The 27,300-nt window shown below is 43.5% G+C and overlaps 1 protein-coding gene across 1 annotated transcript in view; it reads left to right on the top strand.

The window, feature by feature from the left end:
• The window catches only part of LOC143131455 (insulin-like growth factor-binding protein 4), a 20,894-nt gene extending 4,837 nt beyond the window's left edge, over positions 1-16,057 (top strand). The window contains exons 2-4 of the mRNA XM_076291113.1: positions 11,248-11,417; positions 13,226-13,351; positions 15,375-16,057. Coding sequence (XP_076147228.1) covers positions 11,248-11,417; positions 13,226-13,351; positions 15,375-15,512 — 434 coding nt within the window. The 3' untranslated portion in view covers positions 15,513-16,057. The remainder of the gene's footprint in view (positions 1-11,247; positions 11,418-13,225; positions 13,352-15,374) is intronic.
• The last annotated feature ends 11,243 nt before the right edge of the window (positions 16,058-27,300 follow it).

The raw sequence follows: 27,300 nt of genomic DNA, 5'->3' as shown, positions 1-27,300 counted from the left end.
ATCTTGCTGCTCGTCGGCGTTGAGATTCCCATCCCATAATCGTTTCATAATAGTCTCGCACCGCACTGCCGACACTCTCTCTCTCTCTTTCGCGTTCTCTCTCAAAGGGTTTAATCGCACCGGCTCTTTTGAAGGAAGCTGCTGCCTGCGGTTTCATTGTGTCCAGTCTATATAGCCTGCACTTAGAGAGAGAGAGAGAGAGAGAGAGAGAGAGATAGGGAGAGAGAGAGAGAGAGAGGGAGGGAGAGAGAGAGGGGGAGAGGTTGGGAGAGAGAAAGAGGGGGGAAAAGAGAGAGGGAAAGATAGAGAGGGGAAGAGAGAAAGAGTTGTCAACCTCTCCCCAACACTTTTGTGTCTGTCCGGTGCTCCCTAATGAACATGTCACTTTCTCTCTCTTTTCTTCCCTCCCTCTCTCGCTCTTTCCCTCGTTCCTGTCAAGGGCCAATTCACAGCATGTATGTGGACCCAGTTTCGCCTCTTTCTTCTCCGATTTCTCTCCTGTACAGACGTTTGCTATGGTTTTCATCGAGCATTATTATCTCTCTCTGGTGTTTTTATTCATTTTTATACATCTTTATCATGTCTCTCTCTCCCCCTCTCTCTTTCTCTCGCTCACACACACACTCTCAGTCATTCCCTTTCTCTCTTTGTTTCTCTCTCTAACTTACTCTGCATCTCTCTCTCTCTTTCTCTCTCTCTCTCTCCCTCGCTCCTGTGTTTTATTTGTCTCTCCATTGCAGCTGTCTGAGGAACATATGGTTTCACTCTGGTGTCCATCCCTGTGTGCACTGCCCTCTGGAGAGGGAGGCTTTGACACAGGTTGGCTCGGCCCGCACTACGCATTAAACACCGAAAGCCTATGATGGAGAGCTCAAGGTCCATGTGCTCTCTCTCTCTCTCTCTCTCTCTCTCTCTCTCTCTTTGTCTTCAATTCACTCTGTAAGTAAAGTAGAAAACATTGACGTTTGTTTATCAAAAACAATAGCAAAAAAAAAAAACAGCAACATAATAGTATATTCATATATTCATAATGTGTTTTCTTGGGGTGGACAAAAAAAGCAAATTTTTTTTCATGGCAAATGTTTTTTTTTTCCTCCTGGTCAGCTAGTCGTGATTGCGAACATTTATCTTACTTGTCAGTAACACTGTAGGGAGAGTGTCCGGCAAAACAACCGAAACGTTAATGTAAATGTTAACCAAATAAATCACTCTGATTATCCCACTCCCCAAACGCCGTCCGTATGGACGCCGCGCTGCTCCGTCAGCGTCACCCTGTCCCGATTCCCTCGACTGACATTTTCGCTCCGCGACTCAGATGGATGGCGCTTCCCAACGGGTGCAGCTGTTTCCTCGAGCCCAAGATACACTCCCCCCCTACCCCCCTTTTTTTTATTTCGGAGGGAGCCTGCCAGCTTTCGTCCAGTGAGCTCATCGTTGCGCCTGCTGCCAGAGCTCCGGCATGAGAGGCCAGAAGTGCCGCCACCGGTCGCGGCGTGCCGCTGGTGCTGCGTGCAGCATGGTGCGTGCGGCGAGCCCGCCGCGAGGCCGAGCTAGGTTAGCCCCGGCGCATGGCGTGACTAACTGGAATCAGAGAAATGGGGGGAAAAAGTTGTTTAGAGCGAGAGCGAGAGAGGGAGGGAGGGAGGGAAAAAGAGAGTGAGAGGGAGATGGAAGAAAGATAAAAAGACTGACGTGGGTGGAGGTGGAAAGTTGGGGGTATTGGAGGGGCTGGGTGGAGTGCTGGTGGTGGTGGTAGTGGGGCTTAGGGGAGGGTTGGGTTCAGTTAGGGTGGTGCCTTTTGGCAGCTCTGGATGTGTCTTTCCCAACAATTCCTCGAAATGCCGAGGGTTTTCTCAGTATCAGAGACTCTAACTGATCCAACTTGGGGTACCACCCCCACCACCCCACCCGGCCCATCCGATTGCCAATCCATCTTACCTCTCTTCACCCAGACCCACGTCTGCATCCAATCGACGAAAGCTCCGAAACGGCCTGGCCGAGCAGGGCTCTGCTGACAGCGTCCTGGCAACGTTACTGTAACACTAGCAGAACACAGTGGGGAGATTTGTGTAGTGGGCTGATTGGACTGAACATATACAATGCAACACAATACAACACCCCCACCCCCCCTCCACCCCCATCCTCAGATCGCCTCAGAACAAAACAAAACACAACAGAAGATTTTGTGTCTGATCCTGATTTGATGTCTGCAATCAACATTCAAGTGTGAGTTTATGAGAGCTAGGACCAGAGCAAGTGTAGAAAGAGTGAGTGAGAGAGAAAGATAGAAAGAGTGAGTGAGAGAGAAAGATAGAAAGAGTGAGTGAGAGAGGAAGATAGAAAGAGTGAGTGAGAGAGGAAGATAGAAAGAGTGAGTGAGAGAGAAAGATAGAAAGAGTGAGTGAGAGAGGAAGATAGAAAGAGTGAGTGAGAGAGAAAGATAGAAAGAGTGAGTGAGAGAGGAAGATAGAAAGAGTGAGTGAGAAAGATAGAAAGAGTGAGTGAGAGAGAAAGATAGAAAGAGTGAGTGAGAGAGGAAGATAGAAAGAGTGAGTGAGAGAGGAAGCTGAAAACAGAGAAAGACACAAATGAGGTTTCTTTTGTGCACTCGCTGGCTTTATTCATTATTAAACTGAGGAGGCCACTCTCTTTCAGTCACTTTCAGGTTCAAGTCCCGTCTCAGTCCTAGCAACAGGGCACAGCACGGTTATAAATAGAGATGGTAGAATGAAGGGGGGGGGGGACAATAAACAGAAAGTAGGAAAGATAATACAAAAGAACAAACAAGTAGACAGATTTTGTCGAGTGTAGACTGTCTGTAGCCATGCAGTAGCCCGTGGTATGAAGGAGAAACAGACGTCTAGGTAATGGGAGATACTGTACACAGATAAAGGGCAATCTTTCCTGGCCTCTGGCTGAAGGTGCATGAGTGTGTGTGTGAGTGAGTGTGTGTGCGTGAGTGAGTGTGTGTGCGTGCGTGCGTGCCTGCGTGCTTACGTGCGTGTGTGTGAGTGAGTGTGTGTGTGCGCGTGTTTGTGTGTGAGTGAGTGAGTGTGCATGCGTGCATGCATGTGTGCGTGTGTGCGTGCGTGCGCGTGCATGTGTGCGTGCACGCCGTTTGTTTCATGCGAACTTCAGATGTCTCCAGAAGTGTGTTTGCTTGTCGTGCCGAAACTGCTGACCACAATCCCCCTCAGCCCCGCTTCCTAGTCTTTCCATGATCCAGTTCGAGGTCATTTTGTTGATTTCATCTAACAAATTGGAAATGTATTTATGCGTGCGTGTGTGTGTGTTTGTGTAAGGGGGAGGTCGGTTGCTAGGATTGGATGGTAATTTATGTAAATAACAGCAAACTTATCCACAGTTCTTGGAGCTGACAATGGGGCTTGCTGAAAACTCTGATAAGACGAAAGCACATCAAAGGCAGACAAAAGCTGCGAGCTATTGCACTTCATTTCATAGGTGCGTTTTGATTGGCTACCAGCAGGGTTGTAGTCACTATGCCTCGAGTCCGAGTCCAGGTTCGAGTCTCCAGTGTTCAAGTCCGAGTCCAAGTCCAAGTCATTAAAAAAAAAATTCCAAGTCAAGTCCGAGTCGAGTCCACTACTCATCCAAGTCAAGTCCGAGTCGAGTCACTATCAAATGAAAAACTGACAACCTTCGGGGCATTCATGTCTCCAGGCATTTGGCGTCATTAAAGTTAACGTCTGTTATTGTAGGAACATGGCGTGATGTGTAATGTAAGACATTATGCAGTTTTTAGATATTAATTTAGTAATTTAGATATTAAAATCCTAAACCAAATAATATTCTAATGACATATTACAATTCTGCATGGTTTGAATGTACGAGTCAGAGTCCAAGTTCGAGTCATTCAGTGCTCAAGTCCAAGTCAAGTCACGAGTCTCTAAATTTAGCTCATGACTTGGACTCGAGTCCGAGTCCTGGACTCGAGTACTACAACACTGGCTACCAGCACTGCATCAAAAGTTGTATTTCCCTTCAGACAGGACCCACTCTACGGGGAGCTGTGTGAGGGGATTAATAAACAAAAACAAAACACGAAGGCATTCCGCCAAACACTGAAGGTTGGGATGAGTAGTCCCAACAGGGTTGAACCCAAGGTGAGGACAAGTGACCTTCTAGTGAAAGGAGTGTGTAGGAGAAGACAAGAGAAGGAGAGAGAGAGAGAGAGAGAGAGAGAGAGAGAGAGAGAGAGAGAGAGAGAGAGAGAGTAATGGGAGAAGTAATGGGACTCATAGTTCATTGCAAGGGAAAAAGGTGATTCATCTGGGCCCAATCCATCTCCTTCTAAAAAAAAAAAAAACAATTTCCCCTCTTCGACGAGAGAGGAGGGAGCAATCACTGGATAAAGCGTCTTGTTGCTGGCCCTTTTCCGGAGCTGTTCTGTTGTTTGCTTGTCTTGGGCAGGCCTCCCATTTTTACAGCTGGAGTTGTGGCGGTGGTAAATACGATTAAGTTATTACCACTCCCCAAGACAGCATGGGACCCATGTGGCGCGGGCTGGACAAGCTTTGAACGGCGGGCGCCATAAATGAGCCTGGACCCCTTTGCAAAAAAAAAACAAAAAAAACCAACAAAAAAAACCAACAAAACAGAACAAAATAAATCACAGAAAAAAAGGGGCCCTGAAAATAAGGTCTGAGAGGGCTTTAGGACAACAGTGAGGTCACAAAACATGTCCGCTTTTTTTCTGACTTCCCTGTTTTCCTCAAGGTAGACCTTGATGAGTTTCCCATCTCCCCTTTTCTCTCTCACCATCTAATTAGACTTGTAGGGTGATTTTTTAAGTATTCTATATGCTTGATGGTATCAGATTCTATACCTTTTACATATTATTCTATACACTTTGGTCAAATTCGAAACTCCACTCAGTCCTGGTGGTCTTTTCTGTCTTTTGTCTGTACTGTGGTCATGGACAGTCCTGGCTCAGCAAATGGGAAATAAACACAGTGTCTGGGGCCAAATCGTAAACACATCCAACCAATCAACACATGGCATAAACAATTCCACCCAATCAACACATTGCTTCAGGAGCACAGAAGGGAATGGTGCAATTTGATTGGCCATTGAGCTCACATATCAACCTTTCACCAGAATCGCTGACTCTACCTTTAAATGGACCACACAAACCCAATGCCCCTGCCTTGAAACTATACTTGATATGTCATGGATTATTCATATTTGCACACATTGCATATTCCTGCCGGCTATTTTGGACTACCAGGCTTCAGTGAAATGTTGTAGTGTGTAAACGGATGAGGACTTTGCTACTCATTTCATATTCTTTGTAATGAAGGCTGCTTTGTTAAAATGTATTAATTTTATTTATTTATAATGATATAAGGTACAGTATGTTCATTAGGGCAATAATCCTATTTAAATGTATAATTATAGCACTATAAACTGTCATAAGATCTTTTAATTATGTCATTGCTATGAAGAGTTTGATGATTTCACAGCTGTAAGGACAGCATTACATGAATGTTGTCTGATGTTTTGTAAAGAAACTAGCTTGGAATGTTAAATTGACCCTAAAACAGAAAAAAGACTGGATTGGCCTATACAATAATGAGCCATCTTTCATACTAAAAGGAAAGATGGTGAATATGCCTTATATACCGAGGAGTGTCTCCTTTTAGCCTTTTAGCTAATTTAGCCTCCCATTAATAGGTTTCCTGTTTCCGAACATTACTTAGTGTACACACATTCGGCAAACCCGCTTCAGTAACCAGTAACAAGATCACAGAAGATTCTAATCAACGTATTAATCAGCTTGTTGTTGCATTGTTGGTATATTTTTGGTGATTCGAGCAATTCAGGGGGTCGTTTCTAGAAAGCATCGTTTGCTAACTTGCGTCGCAACCTTGGTAGTACGCTCCATCGTTCTTGGATTTGGTGTTTCTAGAAAGGGTAGTTCGAACTCTCAATCGCAAACAAGGACGCAAAGTTTGGTCGTTTGAACTACTGCCCCTAGGCAGTCGCACTTGTGTCGTTCCTTGGTAGTTCCTGTTGGTGTCCGGAGCGCCTAACCAAAAATCACAACCGCCTAACCAAAAATTGCGAAGTGGATGTTTATCTCGTGACTCAATGATTGATCTATCCTGTAGCTTAATTTTGATTAAGACACTGACTCCCCTACTTGGCTCATTCTTGCTATTTATGTTAATTCAAGTATTGCCTTGCTTTTAGTATTATAATCTTCACAGTCCCTTACATCAGCAGTGATAAATGGTGTAGTGGCTAAAGCAGATGACTTATTATCCCAACGTTGTAGGTTTGATTTTCTTATGATGTGAGATTGTCCTCTTGCTTCTCGCTACCTGCAGGTGAACTAGTGTGACATTCAATTGTTTTTGACTGATGTATTGTAGGCCTACCTATGGTCTCTCGATGTAGAGTAACTATATACATAAATATGTATGGTCAAAACCTATTGTTGTGTCTCGTAGGCCTACTTAGTCAGAGATGAAAAGAAGACATAGGACGCGAACTCCGGCCGAGCGCTCAGCGCACTGACGCGCTGCCGTTAAGCCACGAGACAGTTGATATGCTATGGGATACCCAGACATTTGTCCAGGCTATATATTTTTTCCAACATAGATATTTAACACAAATAATGACTCATATTGGTCTGCTTAAATTAACTGTTTTATATGCTTGCAATAGGTTTAGGTTTTGGCTGATGGCAATGACAATGCCAGCATTAATCACTCGTTTTAGATTAGAAAAGTGTCGACATAGGCCGTGACAGAACATTTCTAGGGGGTGGGGTATTATACGTTGCCACTGTTTCCACCAATGATATGTATCGCTGCATCATCAACAACGTTGTTGGAACTACGGTGTTCGAACGTCGGAGGTAGTGAATTGCGACACAGGTACGATGCATTCTGGAAACAGGTGTAACAGTGTCGTTGTTTGGTCGCAAGTTGCGTCGTACCATGGTGGTTGAGCAACGTTGTTGCTAACTTTTCTAGACACGACCCCCAGAGTCAGATACCTGATTGTTTGGCTTTGATTTGCATATTGTAACAAAGCTGTGTTTTCTTTTGCTTCAAGACGCTGACGCTGTCAATCATGCTCACAGTGTGATAAAATTGATATGTGATCCATATAAACAGTGATCAATACAAGACACCACCAAAATATAGGGTTACACATTACTGAAGGTATCTACATAAGAGTGACATGACACTGTCATGAACGTGTCATAAACATTATAAACAAGTCATAAATGTTTATGACATAACGCTTTTCTCATTAAGTGCCATTTGGTTTTTGTCATGACAAGTTAGGGTTAGGGTTAGAATTAGGGTTAGGGTTCATGTGTCAACATGATGTCATGTGTGATCTGCAAACACGGATTGAGGACTGGAAATATCAGACCCTGGTTGCTCCCCAACACCACCACAGGTCCCTGGAGAGCGGTGTCTCAGCGACACCCATTTGTAATGAGTGTGAGGTTCGCCTCCTGTTGTGTTGTTGCAAGGGAGGCAGCCGTGGTTGGAGTGCATGATTGTGACGTCAAGTGGGGTACCTCGAGGCACAAGAGTTCCTCACGAGTCTCCATATAATCCGAGCTGACTTTGCATTGAAGTCATTTTTCCTCAGTCGTAGGTCAGGCTTTCCAAATATTCGACATATCATGAAGGCGGCATGAAACTTATCCCGTAAACATTTGGCTTGGCTCCGAATGTTCTCAACTCTTTGTAAAGGCAGTCACTTCTTTTTGTCGCAACAGGACAAATATTCAAGGCCAAACGAAAAATGTCTCAGCGACACCCAGGCCTATCGGTTAAAGAAGTCTAGCATTTATAATTATGCACTTTGTGGCCTTGTGCGAGACATAAAGTTATACAACAGTCCGTCTGTTTTGTGGCCAGTCGCAGTTTAGTGCACAACAGCGCCTTGTCATTTATGCCATCGGGCGCTTGGCTCAGTCGGACATGCGGTGAAGAGCGCTGCTCCCTGCTCCCGAACTCTAACCGTGCACACGTCTGAGGACACGACTGTGCACACGTGTGATGTCATAGAATGTTTTACAGAAACGTGTCTCTTTGGGTCTCCAGATAGAGTCATGTTTCTCCAGCGAATTCTTTTGAATTGATTTTTGGACATGGACCCATTCAGACTGTGTAGCCTAAACATCCTCAACCCCAAAACATCCAAGTTGGATGAACTGAAAGCGGTGTTTTCCCCAATTAAAGGCCCATGTCCCTTTTGCTCTGGCTGGCTGACGCTCGTCCTTAAGATGTGGCACACTTTATTTGCCGAGCCTTTGCCCAGAGACTGTGGCTTCGCAACCGAAGGGGTCTGTTCAGTGAGACCCGGTGGCCTCCCAAAAAACCTCCCCGTAAAAACCGGAGCAGTGGCAGCACTTCCTCCCATGGGACAGGACCACAAGGCTGCCCGAAAAAGGACACGGCAAGCCCCCCCCACCACCACCACCACCCTCCACCCCCTCGACCCACTTTGAAATCACCTCCGCAAAAGATCAACGACAGAGTGCTGAGGAAAAGCCATGAAATTGTGAAACCGTAAAAAAACAAAACAGGAGTCAGCCGGGAGTCTGTCTAAGAGAATTCCTGCTTCTTTCAGGAAAAATAAATGACAGCTGATACTCGAAAGCAAGTGGTGTTTAGAGAGAGAGAGAGAGAGAGAGAGAGAGAGAGAGAGAGAAAGGCGGGCCTGCAGAAATCCCCTAAAAGTGCAAACAAGAAGAGTTTATGAACGAAAGGCACGTCTGTGAACCTTTTCAGGAAGGGGAAACTCCCTGGCCTGGGGCGGAAAAAAAAACGGCACTCTCCGTCAAAAAGCAGTGCTACAAAATGACAGCTCCAGCTTCCAAAATAAGGACTTAAGGTCGCCATAATTAAAAATGTCCACTGCTGAATGCTACAATTAAACGTGCTGCTTAAAGAGCACAGTGGAACAACACACGGCCAAGGCCATGACGTATTGTACCACTTGATTGAACAGATTGAGTGATGCATGGAGTAATTGTAGGCCATAATGTTTCAAAAGAAGCAAATAAAGAAAACTTACGTAAAATGCACTTCCTCTGCCATTGTTGTCCAAACCCACAGCTAAGGTTATCCATCAAGGCAAATGAAATGTTCAAGTTAATAACATGTACTTTGGAAGATTTTAAAATATAAAGAGTTCTCCAGTTGCAAAACCCAAAGCAACAAGTCATTCTTCTAAACGGGGGTTATGAGTTAGACGTGCGCAATCAAATTCAAGTTCACAACGTTTACTGACCGAATCCTGTAACGTCTCTGACCGGAATGTGACATTCGTTGTCACTGTACAACTTGTTTCCTCAACAAGTGTTACTGTCTCCCAACAGTGACAACTTCCAACATCAAAATGAAGTCATATCCAACCACCCAGTTATATATTTATTGTTTCTGACTTGTGTGAAATAACACATTCACAGTGGTGCCACTTGCTATGACAAAACAGGTCAATGGTGCACATGGCTACAAGTACCTTTTGACTGGTAGCACAGTTTTGAAGAAAATGCAATTCAATGCAAAATGCAGAGTGATTTCTAACTGTAAAATGCCCGAGTGGGGATGTCCTGAGATATCTCCACTTGTGATGACTCATGGAATGTACATGGACATCAAGCTAAGTACCTTTTGACTGGAGTTTTGAAGCTTTACCTTTTGTCTTTGGTGCAAGCTGGTCTTTGGCTGAACTGGTGCAGTCAGGCTCGTGAGAGGTGGCTGTTGTGTGGGCAGTTTCAGCTTCTGGGCTACTTATCAGCTGAACACGCAACATTTCCCAAATGTGCCTGTGGCATATGCCAGCATCAACGGGCACCTCTTGCTCTCAGCTCTGAGGCCAGGGCATGGGCAAAGCATTTATGCCAATTTGGAAAGAGAAAGTCATGCAGCAGAAGCGGTAGGGGGTGGGAAGTGTGTGTGTGTGTGTGTGTGTGTCGGGGGTGGGGGGGTTCTGTGTGGTGTTTTCCGTCTGGCGCCACTCTGCTGCCCACTTTTAATGTAACCCAAATGAGTCAAACCCAGTAGTACAGGGGAGCAGCAGGAGAAAAACAGTGTTTTTTTCCCCCCTACCCCTTTGCTCCCCTCCCTCCCTCCCAAGATGCCTCCAGGAGGTCTGCTTTGAGGACTGGACACACACAGCAGTGGTCTTCCCCTTTAGCCACCACCCCCCATGCGCTGGTTTGCCCACCACCTTGCTTGCTGCCGTAGTGCCTCCACCACGACCTCCACTGAGACCATTTCCTTTAGAGAGCGAAGAATGTTTCCTCAGGATGCAGCTGCCCGAGGGCTGGTAGTGGTGGAGGTGGTGGTGGTCTCTGTGTGTGTGTGTGTGTGTGTGTGTGTGTGTGTGTGTGTGTGTGTGTGTGTGCGTTCGTGTGTGTGTGAGTGTGCATGCGTGGGTGTAGGTCTGTGTGTGTGTGTGTATGTGCAAGTGTGTGTGTACAAGGTGAAAAGAGCTCATGGAAGGTGGAGGTGGTGGGTGGTGGGTAGTGGTGGCGGTGGGTAGTGCTGGTGGTGTGGGTGGGATTGAGACTGGCAGACTGCTCTTTAACAAGCCCTGGAGGAAGTGAAAGAGCTGTTGTAAGTCGTCAGCAGCTGAAGCAATTGGTCAGGAACGGCCATGCCTCTGACCGAATGTCCTGCACCACAACAATTTGGATGGGGATCACCATAATAAAAAAAAAAGCGGTCGCGCCAAATGCGGTCTTAGCCGAGAGCGACCGTGGTTGTGATGGTGGTTTTGGCTCCAGATTGGGGAAATTGCAGACGATTCCCCTGGTGCCACTTACAGCCGGGCTCTTTTTATAGGCCGCTCGTTTTTCTCCCCCTAAAATGAGGGCACCTGTGAAATATATTTTTTTCCCTTTTCAACCGAAGCTCTCTGCCCGAGGGCTGCTCATCTCTTCATGTCTCAGGGCTGAAATGCCCTCACTTGCAGTGCTGACTCCTAATGGAAGCCAGAGGAAGCTAAATTTCTCAGAGTTAAACAAATTAACATGTGAAAAATTAAATTTTTTTATAGCAATATCCACGAAAAACACTAGAGACACATTTGACACCATTGTATGTCAGTAGTGCTCGATTGGTGTTGCACGTCTTTTGGATTGGACCCCATGTGGTCACTCCCCCTAGCTCAGATGCCCCTTCTTGGGTACTGACCTTGTTCCTCCATGTCCTCTCCAAACCCACATCCCTCCCCGTGTGTCTTCAGCCATGGAGAGGTCGGGGGAAGAGAGCGTCATCCCTGACCATCCCAACAACAGCAACATCCGCTGCAGCCCCCAGGACAAGCGCTGCATCCAGAAGACTCTGGCCCGCCACCCAGGCAAGTCCACCAATCAGAGGAGCCACAGCGCCCGTGAGGACCCCAAGGCTGCCCTGGTGAGTTATAAACCCTCTCTCCATCCCTCTCTCCCTCCGTCTCGCCCCTCTCCTCTCCTTCTCCCTTCCTCTCCTTTCCTCCTCTCCTCATCACTCCTTTCACCCCTCTTGACCTTCTCCAAACATTTTGGCCCCATTAATCACTTAATTGCCGCTGGAAAACACTGTGCAAACAACAGGCTTGAGACGCGGCCCCACTTTTATGGGTTAACGGGCCCCTGAGCTCCTGCCATTTTACTGGGCAAATAAATACAAGCCCTTGTAGCCATGCGTTGTTAAACAGGGTTTACATAGCAAAACATGTCGGCCAACATGGAGAAGAGGGCTATGGGGAAGTCGTTTGCTACGTGTCTTCGTTGTATATTACATTACAGGCTGAGGTGTGGTTAAGTTGCATAGTTAAAGCCGGGGTTCGTTCGGGGTGTATTAGAAGTCGACTGAGAACATTGTGTTGATTGACTGGTTCATAAAATGAATGGTGCTGGTGGAACATGTCGCTTAGCACACACAGTGGGAGATCAGCTGTTTGTGTTCAACCAAATAGTTCTCTCTCCATTATCTCCTAATGGTTTAATGTCTGAACGGTTACCCCATCAAACTCCCACTGCTTGGCATGGGCTGCGTGTGTTTACAACATGGCTTTATTCACTGGAGTTTCCCACCTCTGTGTGTGTGCGTGTGTGTAGAGAGAGAGTGAAGGTTTGTGTTTGTGTGTGTGTGTGTTTGTTTGGCTGTGAGAGATAGGTGAGAGTGTGTGAATGAATGTATGGGTGTGAGTATGCAGTGTGTTTGTCAGTGTCCGAGAATGTGTGTACTGTATGTTAGTGTATGTGTGTGTGTGTGTGTGTGCGCATGAGAGAGAGAGAGAAAGAGAGTTAAAGTGTGTGTGTGTGTGTGAGAGAGAAAGAGATAGAGTAAAAGTGTGTGTGTGTGTGTGTGTGTGTGAGAGAGAAAGAGATAGAGTAAAAGTGTGTGTGTGTGTGTGTGTGAGAGAGAAAGAGATAGAGTAAAAGTGTGTGTGTGTGTGTGTGTGAGAGAGAAAGAGATAGAGTAAAAGTGTGTGTGTGTGTGTGTGAGAGAGAGAAAGAGATAGAGTAAAAGTGTGTGTGTGTGTGTGTGAGAGAGAGAAAGAGATAGAGTAAAAGTGTGTGTGTGTGTGTGTGTGAGAGAGAAAGAGATAGAGTAAAAGTGTGTGTGTGTGTGAGAGAGAGAAAGAGATAGAGTAAAAGTGTGTGTGTGTGTGTGTGAGAGAGAGAAAGAGATAGAGTAAAAGTGTGTGTGTGTGTGTGAGAGAGAGAAAGAGATAGAGTAAAAGTGTGTGTGTGTGTGTGAGAGAGAGAAAGAGATAGAGTAAAAGTGTGTGTGTGTGTGAGAGAGAGAAAGAGATAGAGTAAAAGTGTGTGTGTGTGTGTGAGAGAGAGAGAAAGAGATAGAGTAAAAGTGTGTGTGTGTGTGTGAGAGAGAAAGAGATAGAGTAAAAGTGTGTGTGTGTGTGTGTGAGAGAGAGAGAAAGAGATAGAGTAAAAGTGTGTGTGTGTGTGTGTGTGTGTGTGAGAGAAAGAGATAGAGTAAAAGTGTGTGTGCGTGTGTGTGAGAGAGAAAGAGATAGAGTAAAAGTGTGTGTGTGTGTGTGTGAGAGAGAAAGAGATAGAGTAAAAGTGTGTGTGTGTGTGTGTGTGTGTGTGAGAGAGAAAGAGATAGAGTAAAAGTGTGTGTGTGTGTGTTTGTCTCTGTCCCTGTGCGTGCTTCTGCCCTCTCCCGCTGTAATGGACCCTCCTGTGAGTGACTTTCCTGTCCACCCCCTGCAGGCCCCATGCCGCGCCGAGCTCCAGAGAGCCCTGGACCGGCTCGTGTCCAACACCCGCACGCACGAGGACCTCTACACCATCCCCATCCCCAACTGTGACAAAAACGGAGACTTCCACGCCAAACAAGTAGGGGGGAACGCAGACAGGACATGCTCGAATGTGACTTGTCTTCAGAGGCCTGATCGTTTTCATGTGGTAGAGCAGGAATGTCCCTTGACTTGGCGGTGGTCGTAACTCATGTTGTTTTGGTTGTTTAGAGGACTCGCGAGTCTGCTGTTCTGAAGATTAACGGATCAGCCCAACCTAAGTCAATTAAATTTTATATGAGGGTTACTTCAGGGTTTATTTCAGGGTATTTGGATTTATGACAAAGAAAACATGTTCTGGACAATATGCATATCTAGTCTCAAATCATATCAAATTGACACAACACCCACACATTATGCAGTCTTAAAGAGGCATTAAGTATTGTTTGAAACTGGTGAGCTGAGTAGCTCACAGCCCTACTGCCTTGCTTTACAGAGATACTTTCAACATTTTAGCTGACACTAGCAAACTTTACAGAGATACTTTCAACATTTCAGCTGACACTGGCAAACTAAAAACAAAAGTGGAGTAAAAGGTAAAAATGATAAAAAATAAAATAAAAAAAGTAATAATGATAATGTTGGAACATACATTTGGTCACAAACTTATACATGATGTATGTTGCTATAGAATAGAATAGAATTCTTTAATGTCATTGCACAGAATATTGACGAAATTGGATGGCAGTCCTCTTGGTGCTTATAGATTTAAAAAATAGAGTTCTAAATATATCTATATCAGCTAATGAGCCAGAGAGAGGCTGACGTGACAAAGTGACGGTCATGTGTCAGTAGTGTTCAGGAGGGAAGGCAAATTCAGACCTCACTCTTGCTGACGAGGAGAGAGACGACCGCTATTGCACAACAGAGTGCAATGATCCTTTGTTTGTTGGTCCTTACGTCTGCGTGTTTGGAATCTGAGTTGACATTTGTCTCAGCATAACATTGGGTTACTTTTTAACGAGGATTCTTCGTAGTAGGCCTTGGTGAGCCCTACAGCAAACACAGCCGATGTCATCTTGCCATTTTGAACCACAGAAAGTATGAAAGAAAAAAATCGACCAATGGCTATGTTCATGTACAAATGTTCTACGTTCAAACTTTATCTTGATCTATCATATTGATTTGGAACATAGCATACATAACCTCAACCCATAGCAGGCAGCACCATCACATTTGTGTACCGGAGAGTGTCTGTGTGTAAAAGAAAAGCGAAGTGCAAGCATTTTCTGTGCTGAGAATTGTGCTAAGTCGAAATCTGGGAACAAGGTCTGTTGTTCGGAGTGCAAGTTTAACCTCTGACCTGGCGCAGTCTACACAAGCATTTTTGGGATCTACTTTTTAGCTGTTTTCCACCACGGTTGCAAGTTCAACCCTTGAATTGTTCTCCTATTATCATTTAAGAGAGTGGTGGCTATCATACATCCTGCTGATTTTCTTCTTTTTTTTTCACTGAGCAAATTCTTGTCTGTGTTTGAAAAGCCACAAAAATGTCCATATTAGCTTTGTACAAATACTAGCATGTGCTTGCCAGAGGTCAAATTAGCTAGGTATGCTGCCTTGGAGGACGGATTCCTGAAACTTTCCTGAGTTTTCTTTTCATTAGTGGTAACGTCCCTTAGGTTCACAGTGGTCGGGCAAACACAATGTGCTGAGTCATGCAAATGGAAGTCAATGCGGCTTTCTAGCTGAACTTCCTATACTCACTGGTCAATAGTGACCAAGCATGCCCAGTGATTTTCCAAGACCCCTGTCTCGCCACATCAAAGAGAATGTCAGTTCTGCAAGATCTGAAAGAAATCAAATGATAAATATGTATATATATATAAGTAACTTTTACATAATTGTATACTGCATACTGCAGATCATTAGGGTATCAATTTATAATCGCACTCTATTTCTGGTGCTATACTTGTGTACTTGAATGACATTGAAATAGAATGTAAAATAATAAATTCTTATTTAGTAGCTTTGTCTTTGATGAGCTGAGCTTTATATGGCACAGGCCTTGTGTTGCTCGTTTGTCTCACCGCACGCCTCCGATGATTTGTTTGTGGCTGCAGTGTCACCCGGCGCGAGATGGGCAGCGGGGCAAGTGCTGGTGCGTGGACCAGAAGACGGGCATGAAGCTGCCGGGGCCCCTGGAGCTGCGCGGAGACCTCGACTGCCACCAGCTCACGGTGGCCCAGGTGCGGGAGTGACATCACCTGGCGTCACGCCGGCCCAGAGAGGGGTCTTGGGGAGTGAGGGGCATGTTTTGAGGGACACCCCTCCCTCCCTTTCTCTCTCACTCTGAACCAATAATGTGCAGTACCATGTGCTCTCAGGCCAGCTGCATACCCACTAGTGCTGAGGGCATGAGTAACTATGAAAGGACTTGACCTGAAAAAAAAAAAAAAAACTCCACCAACTTTGAGGAGGAATGGTACTTGAGTATGCTACAAAGAAAAAAAAACATAGAGATGTCTTCTTATATTATCATTGTTTTATTATAATTTTTTTGTGACCGTTTTGTGAGCTTATGTATGTGTGGATGGGTGTTTGTTTTTCTTTGTGCTATATATATATATATATATATATATATATATATATATATAAAATATAAAGTCTTTTGAGCACTTGACTGTCTTTTAATATCAGTGAAGTTATACAAATGTGCTGGCTTTAAAGTAAATAAAAAAGAAAACAAAAGATTAAGGTTTATGTGGAAGAGATCCAAATAAATAGCTTTAAAAGCTGTTCTGAACATGAGGTTCTGGTGCTTTTCATTTCAAATCTTGAGTTCACATCTGGGATATCACATCATCTCTGAACCACAGCAGGGATTTGATATCATGTGGTTGAACGAGACCTCAACACAAAACACTTCCATAAATGCATTTATTTTCTCACAATGCATTCTATATTAAAGCCCAAAGACGATCTATGCCATTATTGGGACAATTTTAGCAGGGGGTCTGCTTAGCACAACATTTATGGCACCTGTACAATTCATCTCTGTCTCTGCACTCTTGGATTGTGAGGTGGAATAAGCCTGACATTCGCTACTCATTGTTGGTTTGAAGTTGTTTTTCTATGACAAATTCTCTTTGGTGCCCTCTGAATTAAGCATAGCATGTACCCCCCCCCCACACACACACACACACACACACACACAGCACTCTCCCTGTTTTAAATTACCCATTCATGATCAGCGGAAGCTTTTCGCAACCTGGCAGGCTGGGCAGAGGAGGAGTACAAGGGGGTAAAAGAAGACCTTGAAAGAGGAAACTCTGCATCTGACAACCCAGAAGTCCAAGAATAGATGTTCTTTATCACAGCATGTACTCCACAACCCCCCCTACACACACTTTTTCTCCTCTCTCCTCCTTTTCTAGCAACACATACACACACACACACTTCTCCTCCTCTTCCACCAACATATACACACACTTGTCCTTTCTCCTCCTCTTCTGCCAACACACACACTTCTCCTCTACCAACACACACACTTGTCCTCCTCTTCCACCAACATACACACACACTTGTCCTCCTCTCTCCTACCAACACACACACACACACACTTGTCCTCCTCTCCTACCAACACACACACACTTCTCCTCCTCTCTTCTCTCAGCTTCTTCTTCTACCACCCCCACCCTCCTGCACTGCTTTGACTTCAAGCTTTATTTGTCCAGGATACTGGCATCCGTAACCGGGCTTTGGGGGACTCTGTGCCGTGCTGATAGGATAATCTCGTTTCCTCTGTTGGCCCCAGAAGTGCAGAAATGCTGATCGCTTCTCTTCATGTTTCGTCGCAGCCAGGTTTTTTTTTTTTTTTTTTAACTTCTTTCATTATTTTTCCACTCTCATCCTCTCTCTCTCTGCAGGCATCCTGGCAAAAACTGGTCGCTCTATTAGTGCAGTGGGTTCTTCGGTGCCAGGAACCAGGTCTTTTTGGAACCCAACGGACAACGTGTTAGAAGACTGCAACAGGGGCCCCGTCTCTTGGCAACCTTGAGAGTTGTGGCGTGCCTCCAAACTTTCACTTTTGCAACATTTGTGACAAAAACTTTAAACACACAGTACAGAACCACATTCAAAATAAATTACGAGTGAGAAAAGTCTAACATGAGAATGATGGGTGATGACCCATGTCCCTCCGGACTGGAGACAGGGGCCTCCATAAAAATGATGAAAAGTCGTACAGTCAGACTCTGACGTTCGTTTTTGCGAGCCAGATGTCTTCAAAACGTTAGATGCCAGATGCTGTTTCTGCACTGGTTTGAAGCTTCCCCAAGCCTTGCGGATGTGGTCCTTTTCAGAAAGCCTGACACTCTATCCCCAATCATCTTTTACACTACACTCACAGGAAAACCCCGCAGTCAACATCCGAGCAATTAGCAACCCCCCCCCCCCATCTCACCCCCTCCACTCCTTCTCCCAGTGCCACATTAATAGCAAAGTTGGTCCTTGGCAACACAACCTCCATAGCAACATGGCCCCTGTCTCTGAGCAGAAAAGCTCCCTGATTGGCTGGGGAAATGAGTCAGATGAGAGTGATGGGACTTGGAGCCTGTCGGCTGGGGGTGCGGGTGCAGGGGGGATGTTGAAGGTGGATGGATCAGTGGGTTTTAGTGAGGTCAGCGTTTGTCATCTCCCGAAATGGAAACCGCACGTAATCCTCCCCCAAGAGCATTGGGTTACTAATTGACTCCAGGAAGAAGAGTTCCGTCTGGCTGCTCATCATAAGCCTTAATGGTACACTGAAGCAGTGGATCAGGCTCCGAGTTCTCTGCGTGCATGCACTGTGTGTGTGATGAATATTCACATGTGAACCATTCAGCCTGTGTGTTCCTTTTGGAAACTTACCGTCCAGTGTCATGTGTGCCTATGTACTGCACACCATCCACATATATCCTGTATTTTGCTTTCAGGTTTCTCTTGGCCTGCCTGTCCGTGCGTGTGTGTGTGTGTGTGTGTGGTGAGCAGGAAGCAGTGGTGTGCACAGCTGTGTCGCTCTTCACCCTCCTTGATCCTTGGACAGCTGCTGAAAGCTGCTTGCCAAAATGATTGACAGGCTTTTTTGGGTGCAGATGGAGAACGGGAGACTGACAAATACGGTTTAGGGTGACACGAGGGAGGATAGACAATGCCAGAGAGAGAGAGAGAGAGAGAGAGAGAGAGAGAGAGAGAGAGAGAGAGAGAGAGAGAATGTCTGAATGAACACTGCACAACTACCTCAAATGCTTAATGACATAAACATAAAAACATTAAAACATTTGTCATGTATTCTGTGAAGCCAATGGCCACTGTGTAACTTTCATATTGAGAAGGTGCAACTGAGGATTTGAGGGGGTAAATGCATGGTGTCATGCTGATTCAAGTTTTCCATCAGCTTTTTCCTGGCAAACAGCAACACCCAGATGTTGTAGTAAGTGGGTGATGTTGTAAGACTAACCACATGAGCCGGGTTCCAATAGCTAGTTTCCTTTTTAAATGTACCTAGAAACATTCAGTCTGCTCCTGACACTAGCTGTCACCATACCTCCCTTTCTCCCTGTGATCGTATGAGTCTGAAAGTAAAGCTTTTCTCAAAACAGGGTAGAATCCTTTGATCTTTCACAAATGTTTGGGCAGGTACAATATGGTCAGAGTAGATAGATACCCATACTGCTAACCAAGGCCGTAGCCATGATGCCAACATTGGGGGGGGACCAAATCTGTTGTGCGGTGTGAATTTCAATAACAGAATTTCAATTCACATGTCCTGCCATGCAAAAATATTATTAAAATCACAAACAAGTCATTAGTTAAGTCAGTCAATTAGGATATACCAAACTTTTGACGGACATAGGCACAGATGGATTATGAACCTCTAGGCATAGATGCAAAAAAAACCCTCCCCTGTTAAGATAGGGGCGCCTGGGGGCATACTTCCCCCAAAAATGACCCTTTATATTATGACGACTTGTGAGTTTTGTGGAAATAGAAGAGAAGGGCGGAGAAGCAACTTCACACAGTCTTAGGCTTCAGGGCTCCCTAAGCTCTTGGGCCCAGTAGGTCCATTCAATAATCCATCCCTGGATATAGACCTGTGGTATGACTCCATTTGTCTCCAAAATGTATAATTTAAAAGAAAATACAAACTAGAGTATCTTTGATAACCTCTATATTACACTGAATGCTTACTCATAGGTTTGGACCTATAGCCCAATAATATTTTGATTTGTATTTTGATTTTATTATTCTGGCAGCAAATCACACAATTTTAAGGTAGTTTGAAAGGGATGGGATTCAAGATAGGCTAGCATACTAAGTCAGGTCCCTCTTCTGTCTGACTCACCTCAAGTTACCCTATGCATTATAGGCTGGTTTCTGACAGAAATTACGTTTTGTGTTAACATGTAGAAACACAGCCTTTATTTGGTGACTGGAGGTGGAAATTCCTTTCTTTGGTTATTGTGATTCACATTAACTGTAGGCTATCACCGCCATTGTAAAAGTTTTTTCAACTTTTGTGCCGTCGCCACATTTGAGTGCTACGTTTTGCCTGCGTGGATGCGCGATTGAGCGCGAATCTAAATGTAACATGCAAGATGCAACAACCATTTCTAAAAGGGTTATAAACCGGTTCATTTCTGACATTACTACTAGCATATGAATCCATTATTGATGTTGTAAGACATGTGAAAGAAATGAATGACACAGGCACGCACAAATTCAAATAAAAGCTATCATTGCGAGAAAATAGGCTACAATATGGAATTGTTTCAAGGTCCCCTCCTAGTCTGATCAGCTTCAAAAATGAATGGGGTTTCCTTAGACAGTGCTACACCTTTCCAACAAGCTTTGTGAGAATTGTACCTTCCGGTATCTTTTGCGATATTGTTGACAGCCCGCACCGCAGCAGGATGCAGGAAGCTTTTGATAGCGCACGCCTCAAACGATAAACGCAAAACTTCCAGGACAAACCACTCACATTGTAGGCTACTCTCTGAAACCATCAACAGGTCACTAATTTGTGCGTTATTTACGTTTGATTGCATTTCAGATGGCGGGACTTGTTGGTTTCTGTAATAGCCTATAGCGTTTTTTTCTTTCTTTATTTTTCTATGTCCGAATATTGGGGGGGGACATTTTGGTCACGTCTGAATATTGGGGGGGGGACACGTCCCCCCCAAAGTCTATGGTGACTACGGCCCTGCTGCTAAGAAAAGTGACCTCTGCAACATTTTGGTATGCATATGTCAAGGAAGCAGACTAAAATACAAGTACATTGTAATAAAACACCATTACCAGCTATTGTATGTACAGTAGTAACTACAGGCTAACTACATGTAAGCAGGCTAATAGGTAACAAGTTGTCTTTATATGAAATGAACACTGTCATAAGCAACATGCAATATAATTCACAACAAGGCTGAAAGTTGTGGGTGACGATGTATCGGAAATATTAGTGGAGCATACACAAATAAGGCAATCTTAGTCTTATCTCATTCATAGAGGGATCAAACAGAGTTTGAAGGGCCAATGGCTGTTTTGTAAAAAACAAAAAATTGGATTGGACAAAGGCTCTGTAGGTCCGTGTCACTTGTCAGAGGTACATGTATAAGAGTCCACTGCCGTGACTGTATACTGGCAGACACATGAGCAGATAAATAAAGTATTTGTAATTTGGTTTTACAACTCAGAATTGCTGAATCAGAGTGGATCAGTCAATAGGAATTCACCATGAAATATCTGCATATCTATTTTGTGAATGCCAAGGAGTTCACAATGAGCAACAACCTTTTTGTTGTTGGAATTCATTGGTGACTAAGTACTTTCTGGTTTTGCATGGTTTTACAGTAAGAGGGGAGGAATCTGACTGATATGTTAGCACGGTGAGTTCAGGGACACACCAATGCAGAATTACTCTAAGAGTAAATGTCACTAAATAACACTTGACAGGGTCAAGATTTGAACCCTGGAGTACTTTCTCAGAAAATGGAACTATTTCATTTCAAGCCTGTGGCGACTAATGAAGACAAACATATGTAAAGCTGAACCTGGCCTGCCCCGTTTCCTATTACATATACTGTAATAATGTTATTGTTTTGTACTCCCCTATTGAAGAAAGCCAACTAGAATAATTTCGTAACAGGTTTCTTGACCTCATTTGTCAGCATTGACATAAAATGACAGACATTTTAGGGAGTTGAGGGAGTCAAACCATTACTCACCAAGAAACACACATTGAATGCTTTGCATACTGGACACAGAAAAGGGGAAGGAAATAACAAGAGAGTATTTTGGCAGTCACTAAGGCCCCCAGTACCCCCAACCCCCTTCTCTTTTTGTTGAGCACAACTATGACTCATCCTGCCTGTTAAATCTGCACGCCTAGTTAACCATGTGCAGACGTTACTTGGTTTTAAGGAATAAAGGGTAGGGGAAAGGTCATCTTAGGCTATGGGGTTTCTGGGTTTCCAATATGTACATGGTAGTCATTTTACTTCTCACCACCAATTAAAAGTCATTCTTCTTTTTTTTCTTTTCACTTATATTATTTTTTTATATTATTTTTTTACATTATGTAGAACAATACTCGAAACTATGAAATAGCACATTTGGAATCACAGCACCCTATCCATTTATTGGCCTTCTCTGGTAAAGATGATTACAAAGAGGTATAAAAATAGTCATCTTCTGGCATTTTATCTTAGTTTCACAATGAAAACAATAAGGAAAAATCCTAATCTTAAAGGGAAGCAAATTTATTGTGAGATGAAAAAATGTAAAGATGGTAAAGACGAGAGAGAATACACAAGCAAGGGGTACAGCGGGGAAAACTAGATGTACCGCGTAGCGGTACAAAATATGACCGCCGCTCAGTCCTGCACATCCATTCCGCGAAAATAAATCATATTAATGAATTTGTCTCCATCTTCTACTCCATTCCCCACTCTTGAAACTTTTGTGTATGCTTGTTTGAAATGTGTGTTTGCACACATTCCGCACACAAAGTAGCCTACTGGCGCTGCAAAGGTGAATAGATTTGTTTCTGGGCCAAAAAATCTGTAACATTGTTATAAAACCTTTAAAATCTCTAAACAATCACAAGTAGGGCAGTTCATCACAGTCCATCCATTGCAACTGGACTGATGAAAGGTACACCTGTAGGCTACATTGTATTTGGGAAAAGCAGAAGGTAGCAGCATAATGTATTTATTTATTTATTATTAAACAAAACAATCCCTGTCAGTTCCATGCAGTTTTCAACAGCTATCAAGAAGAGAGGTCATGTCATGGATTTTTGTGAATGTTTCTTCTTCTACATATGCATAAGTTTAGTCATCTAGTTCAAATGATATTCAGCTTTATTGTCAATGCACAAATGAAATACCAGTAGTCTAAAACAAAATGCCGTTTTTCCCAGTGGTGTAAATAACTAGCTGACATGTCCAAAGGGCCTTCATGAAATGCGTTGCGAGACTGTTCATACACATTTTAACGGGCAAAGTTGAAGAGCTACTCTCCGTTATTGTTTGTGCAAATAATATTCTGATTCATGTTCCCTTGCATTTTGCAACCATGAGGTCAATGGTTAAGCTCAATCTTTTGACGCAATCTTTTGATTTTCACCCAGCCTAGTCCATGGTAGGCGCCCGATAGAAATATTGTTTAATTTTGCGATTGAGATATCCACGCACTGGCGCCCCCCCTGCGACGTGTTCGCCCCCCGGTTTTAGAGCTATTCTAAATGCAAAAATGCATAGAGGGAGTTATGACAAAACCGTGACTGTTAACAAACTATAAGCTATATAAGGTAGGCCCTATGCTAGGCCTATTACACAACACAAATTGTCGCTAGGCTATGCTGGCGACCCAAATAAAATCTCCGTTGGAACCAATGGCTTACACCTTACAGTATCAAGCTGCCACCTCTTGGCGAAAAAGTTAATAGTTTTGCATATCAGTAGTAATACATTTCACGTAGCTGTGAATCACGGAAAGGGCGAATGAAGTGGACACTTCTAAACGGAACCCAACCCACTGTACAGTAGCTCAAGGTCTGTGGCTAAAGCAGCCATAATGAAAGCGTTATCATTGTTTGGATACTTCACACACACGTGTTTTTTAATCGCATAGACTACAACTACCAAGCTGGAATCAAAGCACATCGACTCCCCTCTCACACCCTAAACACGCACTTCGAACAAACAAAAAGCGCCTCAGTCTCACGGAATAGCCATAGGCAAAACTGTATCTGACCCTTGTAACATTGGTACTAAATCATTCATCGCAAAGAATGATTTTTGTAGCACGTGCAACAAATATGTGTAGGTACAGCCCTGCCCTGAATACATCTCAACGTGCGCTCTAAAACATCTGGTTTAAATGGAGATTGTAGATCATCACGGGATCATAGACAGGTTATCTTTCAGGTAGCCTATATATTTTCCATTAAAAAACCATCACGTAGCGAACGTGTTGTGGCTAACTCACTTAGCTCCTGTTAGTAGCCTAGGTTATGGTCATAAGCAAATGAGATGACAGTCGAAAGATACAATTAGTGCTGTTATCGATTTGCTTGGTAGCTTATAAACGCATTTATGGTTTTCTACAAATACATCAATAATCAAATTGGCCTCCATCACTCAACCATGCTAACGGTAACATTATTTTACCTACGTTCTGCTATTGATAGGATTAACGTAGCCTACCTGCAGTAAAAAACAAGCATGTCCGATAAACATTCTCAGATTTATTTCGGCTTCAATAGGAAATGGGAATTACATGTCATGCAGAAATCATCCTACCCTTAGACGTTCTCTGCGGTAAACTACTGTAGCCTACAGTCTTGTCCTTGTAGGAAGCATAGTGTCTTTCCAACCCATTTAAGATTAACTTCCAACAAAATTACGTCTCACTGCAACGATGCGCCATCTAGTGGACAAACGAACTACTTATCGCCAATACTGGAAATGCAGCCATGATGATGATGATGAATATTTATTTTGGCTTTCTTTTAATCCTACTGAATTTGTAATTATGTATCGGCCGTTCTAATACCGATAGTATGTGGGTGCCTGTGTGTGTGTGTGCATGTGTATATGTGTGCACCACCATCTACAGGCCAATGAGTGTAGAGTCACTAAATGTACACATAACTTAATTTTTTAGACCCCCCCATGGATGAAATTCTACGAAACTTGGCATACCCCCAGAGAATGTCAGGTTAATCATACACATAAAATTTGGTGCAGTTCTGAACGTCTTTACTGAAGAGAGGGGCGATTAAAGCAGAATGATATTGCATTTTCATTTTTTACCGGGGGGGTGCAAATCACAAATGAGTGATTATGGGCTAAGTTGATGTGGGCCCTTGAGACCAACATACCATAAAAATTTCTTCATCCTCGGTGCCACGGTTCAGGTAGTTATTGAGGAAAAACTGCATTTTTTGGGTTTCGGGGGGCCCAGCGCGGAGGGGGAGTGGCCCCCGGGGACCAAACGAAATTTTTCCGTAAAAGTCTAGTGGGGCTACATACCCACCAAATTTCATGTGCCCTGGTGTTTCGGTGCCCCGGGTATCGTTGACCAAAATTTCAGGAAGTAGATGACGGGAAAAAAAAAAAAAAAAAAAAAAAAAAAAAAAAAAAACTTTGACAATCCCTATATGACCGCTTCGCTAGCTTCGCTAGCGGCGGTCATAATAAGTATTGAACACGTCAACATTTTTTTCAGTAAGTATACTTCCAATGAGGCTATTTGCATGAAATTTTCACCAGACATTTGTATTAATTTAGGTAATCCACACATATAAAAAAAATCCAAACATTAATGTTCATAAGTAGAGTTATGAGTAAAAAAGTGGAATGGCACAGGGAAAAAGTATTGAACATGCTAAGTAAGGGATAATGGACGACACGGTGGTCTGTTCACAGAAGTTAATGCACGGTCGAGGTTGTAAAAAAAAATGGATCTACTTCATAGGTGTACAGATAACATACGGTTAATGGTCGTTCTAAATTACGTAGGACAATGGGAAATTCAACCAAGCAGTGGAATAAGCAGTGCACAAAGGCAAGGAATGGCAAGGAACGAGCTGGAATCTATACATAGTTAGAGAGTAATTATCCCTCCTATCTGTGCAAATTAATGTAAGCTGGGTTAGTACATATTGATGAGCTATAAAAAGGTTTTTCATTACCAAGTTGTCACACAAGAAACATTTCATGATGGGTAAAAGCAAAGAGCTCTTCCAAGACCTTTGCAACATTATTGTTGCAAAACATCAATGGAACTGGTTACAGATGCATTTCAAAACTTCAGAATCATCCAGTAAGCAGTATTGAAGCCATTATCTGCAAGTGGAAGGAACATCACTGCATCATCAATCGGCCATGCACAGGATCTCCTCACAAGATTTCTGACCAGGAAGTTAGAAGGATAGTCAGAAGTGTAGCCTAAGAGCCAAGGACCACTCCTGAAAGACTTGGAGGCAGCAGGTTCAATTGTTACAGAGAAAATCATAGGTAATGCACTCCACCGCCATGGCCTCTATGCACGCTCACCCCACATGACTATTACTGAAGAAAAACATGTCGAAGCTCATTGAAAGTTTGCTACACAACATTTGGACAAGCCTATGAAATACTGAGAGAATGTATTCTGGTCAGGTGAGAGCACAATTTAACTCTTTGGATGTCATACTACACACCATATTTGGAGGAGAAATGGCACTGTGCATCACCCTAAAAATACCATACCAACAGTGAAGTTTGGAGGTGGAGGCATCACAGTGTGGGGCTGTTTTTCATCTCATGGTACTGGCAGACTTCATACAGTTGAAGAAAAGGATGAATGGAGCCATTTTTTTGGGGAGAATCTTGCCATCCACCAGGACAATGAGGATGAGAAATGGCTAGACTTTCCAGCAGGACAATGATCCAAAGCATTCAGCAAAGGAAACTCTCAATTGGTTTCAGAGAAAGGAAATCAAGGCCCTGACTTAAATCCAATTGAACAGTTTTGGAAGTTACCTAAAGATCAGGATTTACAAGAGGGACCCCTGGAATCTTCAATAATAAAAGACTATCTGTTTAAAGAATGGGCCAAAATCATACCTGAATACTGCGACTGATTAGTTTCGTCATAGAGGAAATGCCTTGAAGCTCTCATTACAAATAAAGGGTTTTCCACAAAGTATTTAAGAAATTTCAGTAGGCGTGTTCAATACTTTTTTCCTGTGGCATTCCACTTTTTTACTCATAACTCTACTTAGGGACATTAATGTTTGGATTTTTTAATATGTGTGGATTACCTAAGTTAATACTAATGTCTGTAGAATTTCATGCGAATAGCCTCACTGGAAGTATACTTACTGAAAGTATACTTACTTACTTTTCCCCGCTGTAAGTGTATTGACCTCAGAAAGTCAGGACATGAGTATAACAGGCACTTGTCTGAAAATGTCCATAATTACAGTTAAAGCAATACGATGTTCCAATCAAATGGAACTGTTACAAACTTGCTTGGAAAAGGACTCATGTCCAGTGTTGGGAACGTTACTTTAAAAAAGTAATTAGCTATAGTTACTCACTACTTGTTCCAAAAAGTAACTGAGTTAGTAACTGAATTACTCTATGGTAAGAGTAACTCGTTAACAGGGAAAGTAACAGACAGGTGTTTGTAGGCTACATAACTTTCAATATTTATTAGATAGATAGATAGATACTTTATTGATCCCCAAGGGGAAATTCAAGATATTGCACATCGACAGACCTAAAGTACGTTTGACTTCAGCCTGTGTGATAGGTTTTTGTTGAGGCAGAAAGATCTAGCTTTTGCTGCTTGGAGGACTTTTCTCCGAGTTCTTCTTTGCTAGTGGATGGCGAGCTATCATCTGTGGTGGAGGTATCGGTGTTTTTGGCCACTAGCTTTAGATGCTTCATTAAATTAGTTGCTTACAACGGATTTCAACAAAGTCTTCACTCCTGGACATAACGTACACATTACATA

This window comes from Alosa pseudoharengus, unplaced genomic scaffold (genome assembly GCF_046254945.1).
Source record: "Alosa pseudoharengus isolate Yale_2024_CS ecotype anadromous, Long Island Sound unplaced genomic scaffold, YU_APseudo_1.1 YU_APseudo_1.1_scf_1, whole genome shotgun sequence".
NCBI classification, from domain to species: Eukaryota; Metazoa; Chordata; class Actinopteri; order Clupeiformes; family Clupeidae; genus Alosa; species Alosa pseudoharengus.
The sequence above is the reverse complement of the archived record's forward strand: the minus strand, read 5'-3'. Positions and strand labels throughout refer to the sequence as shown.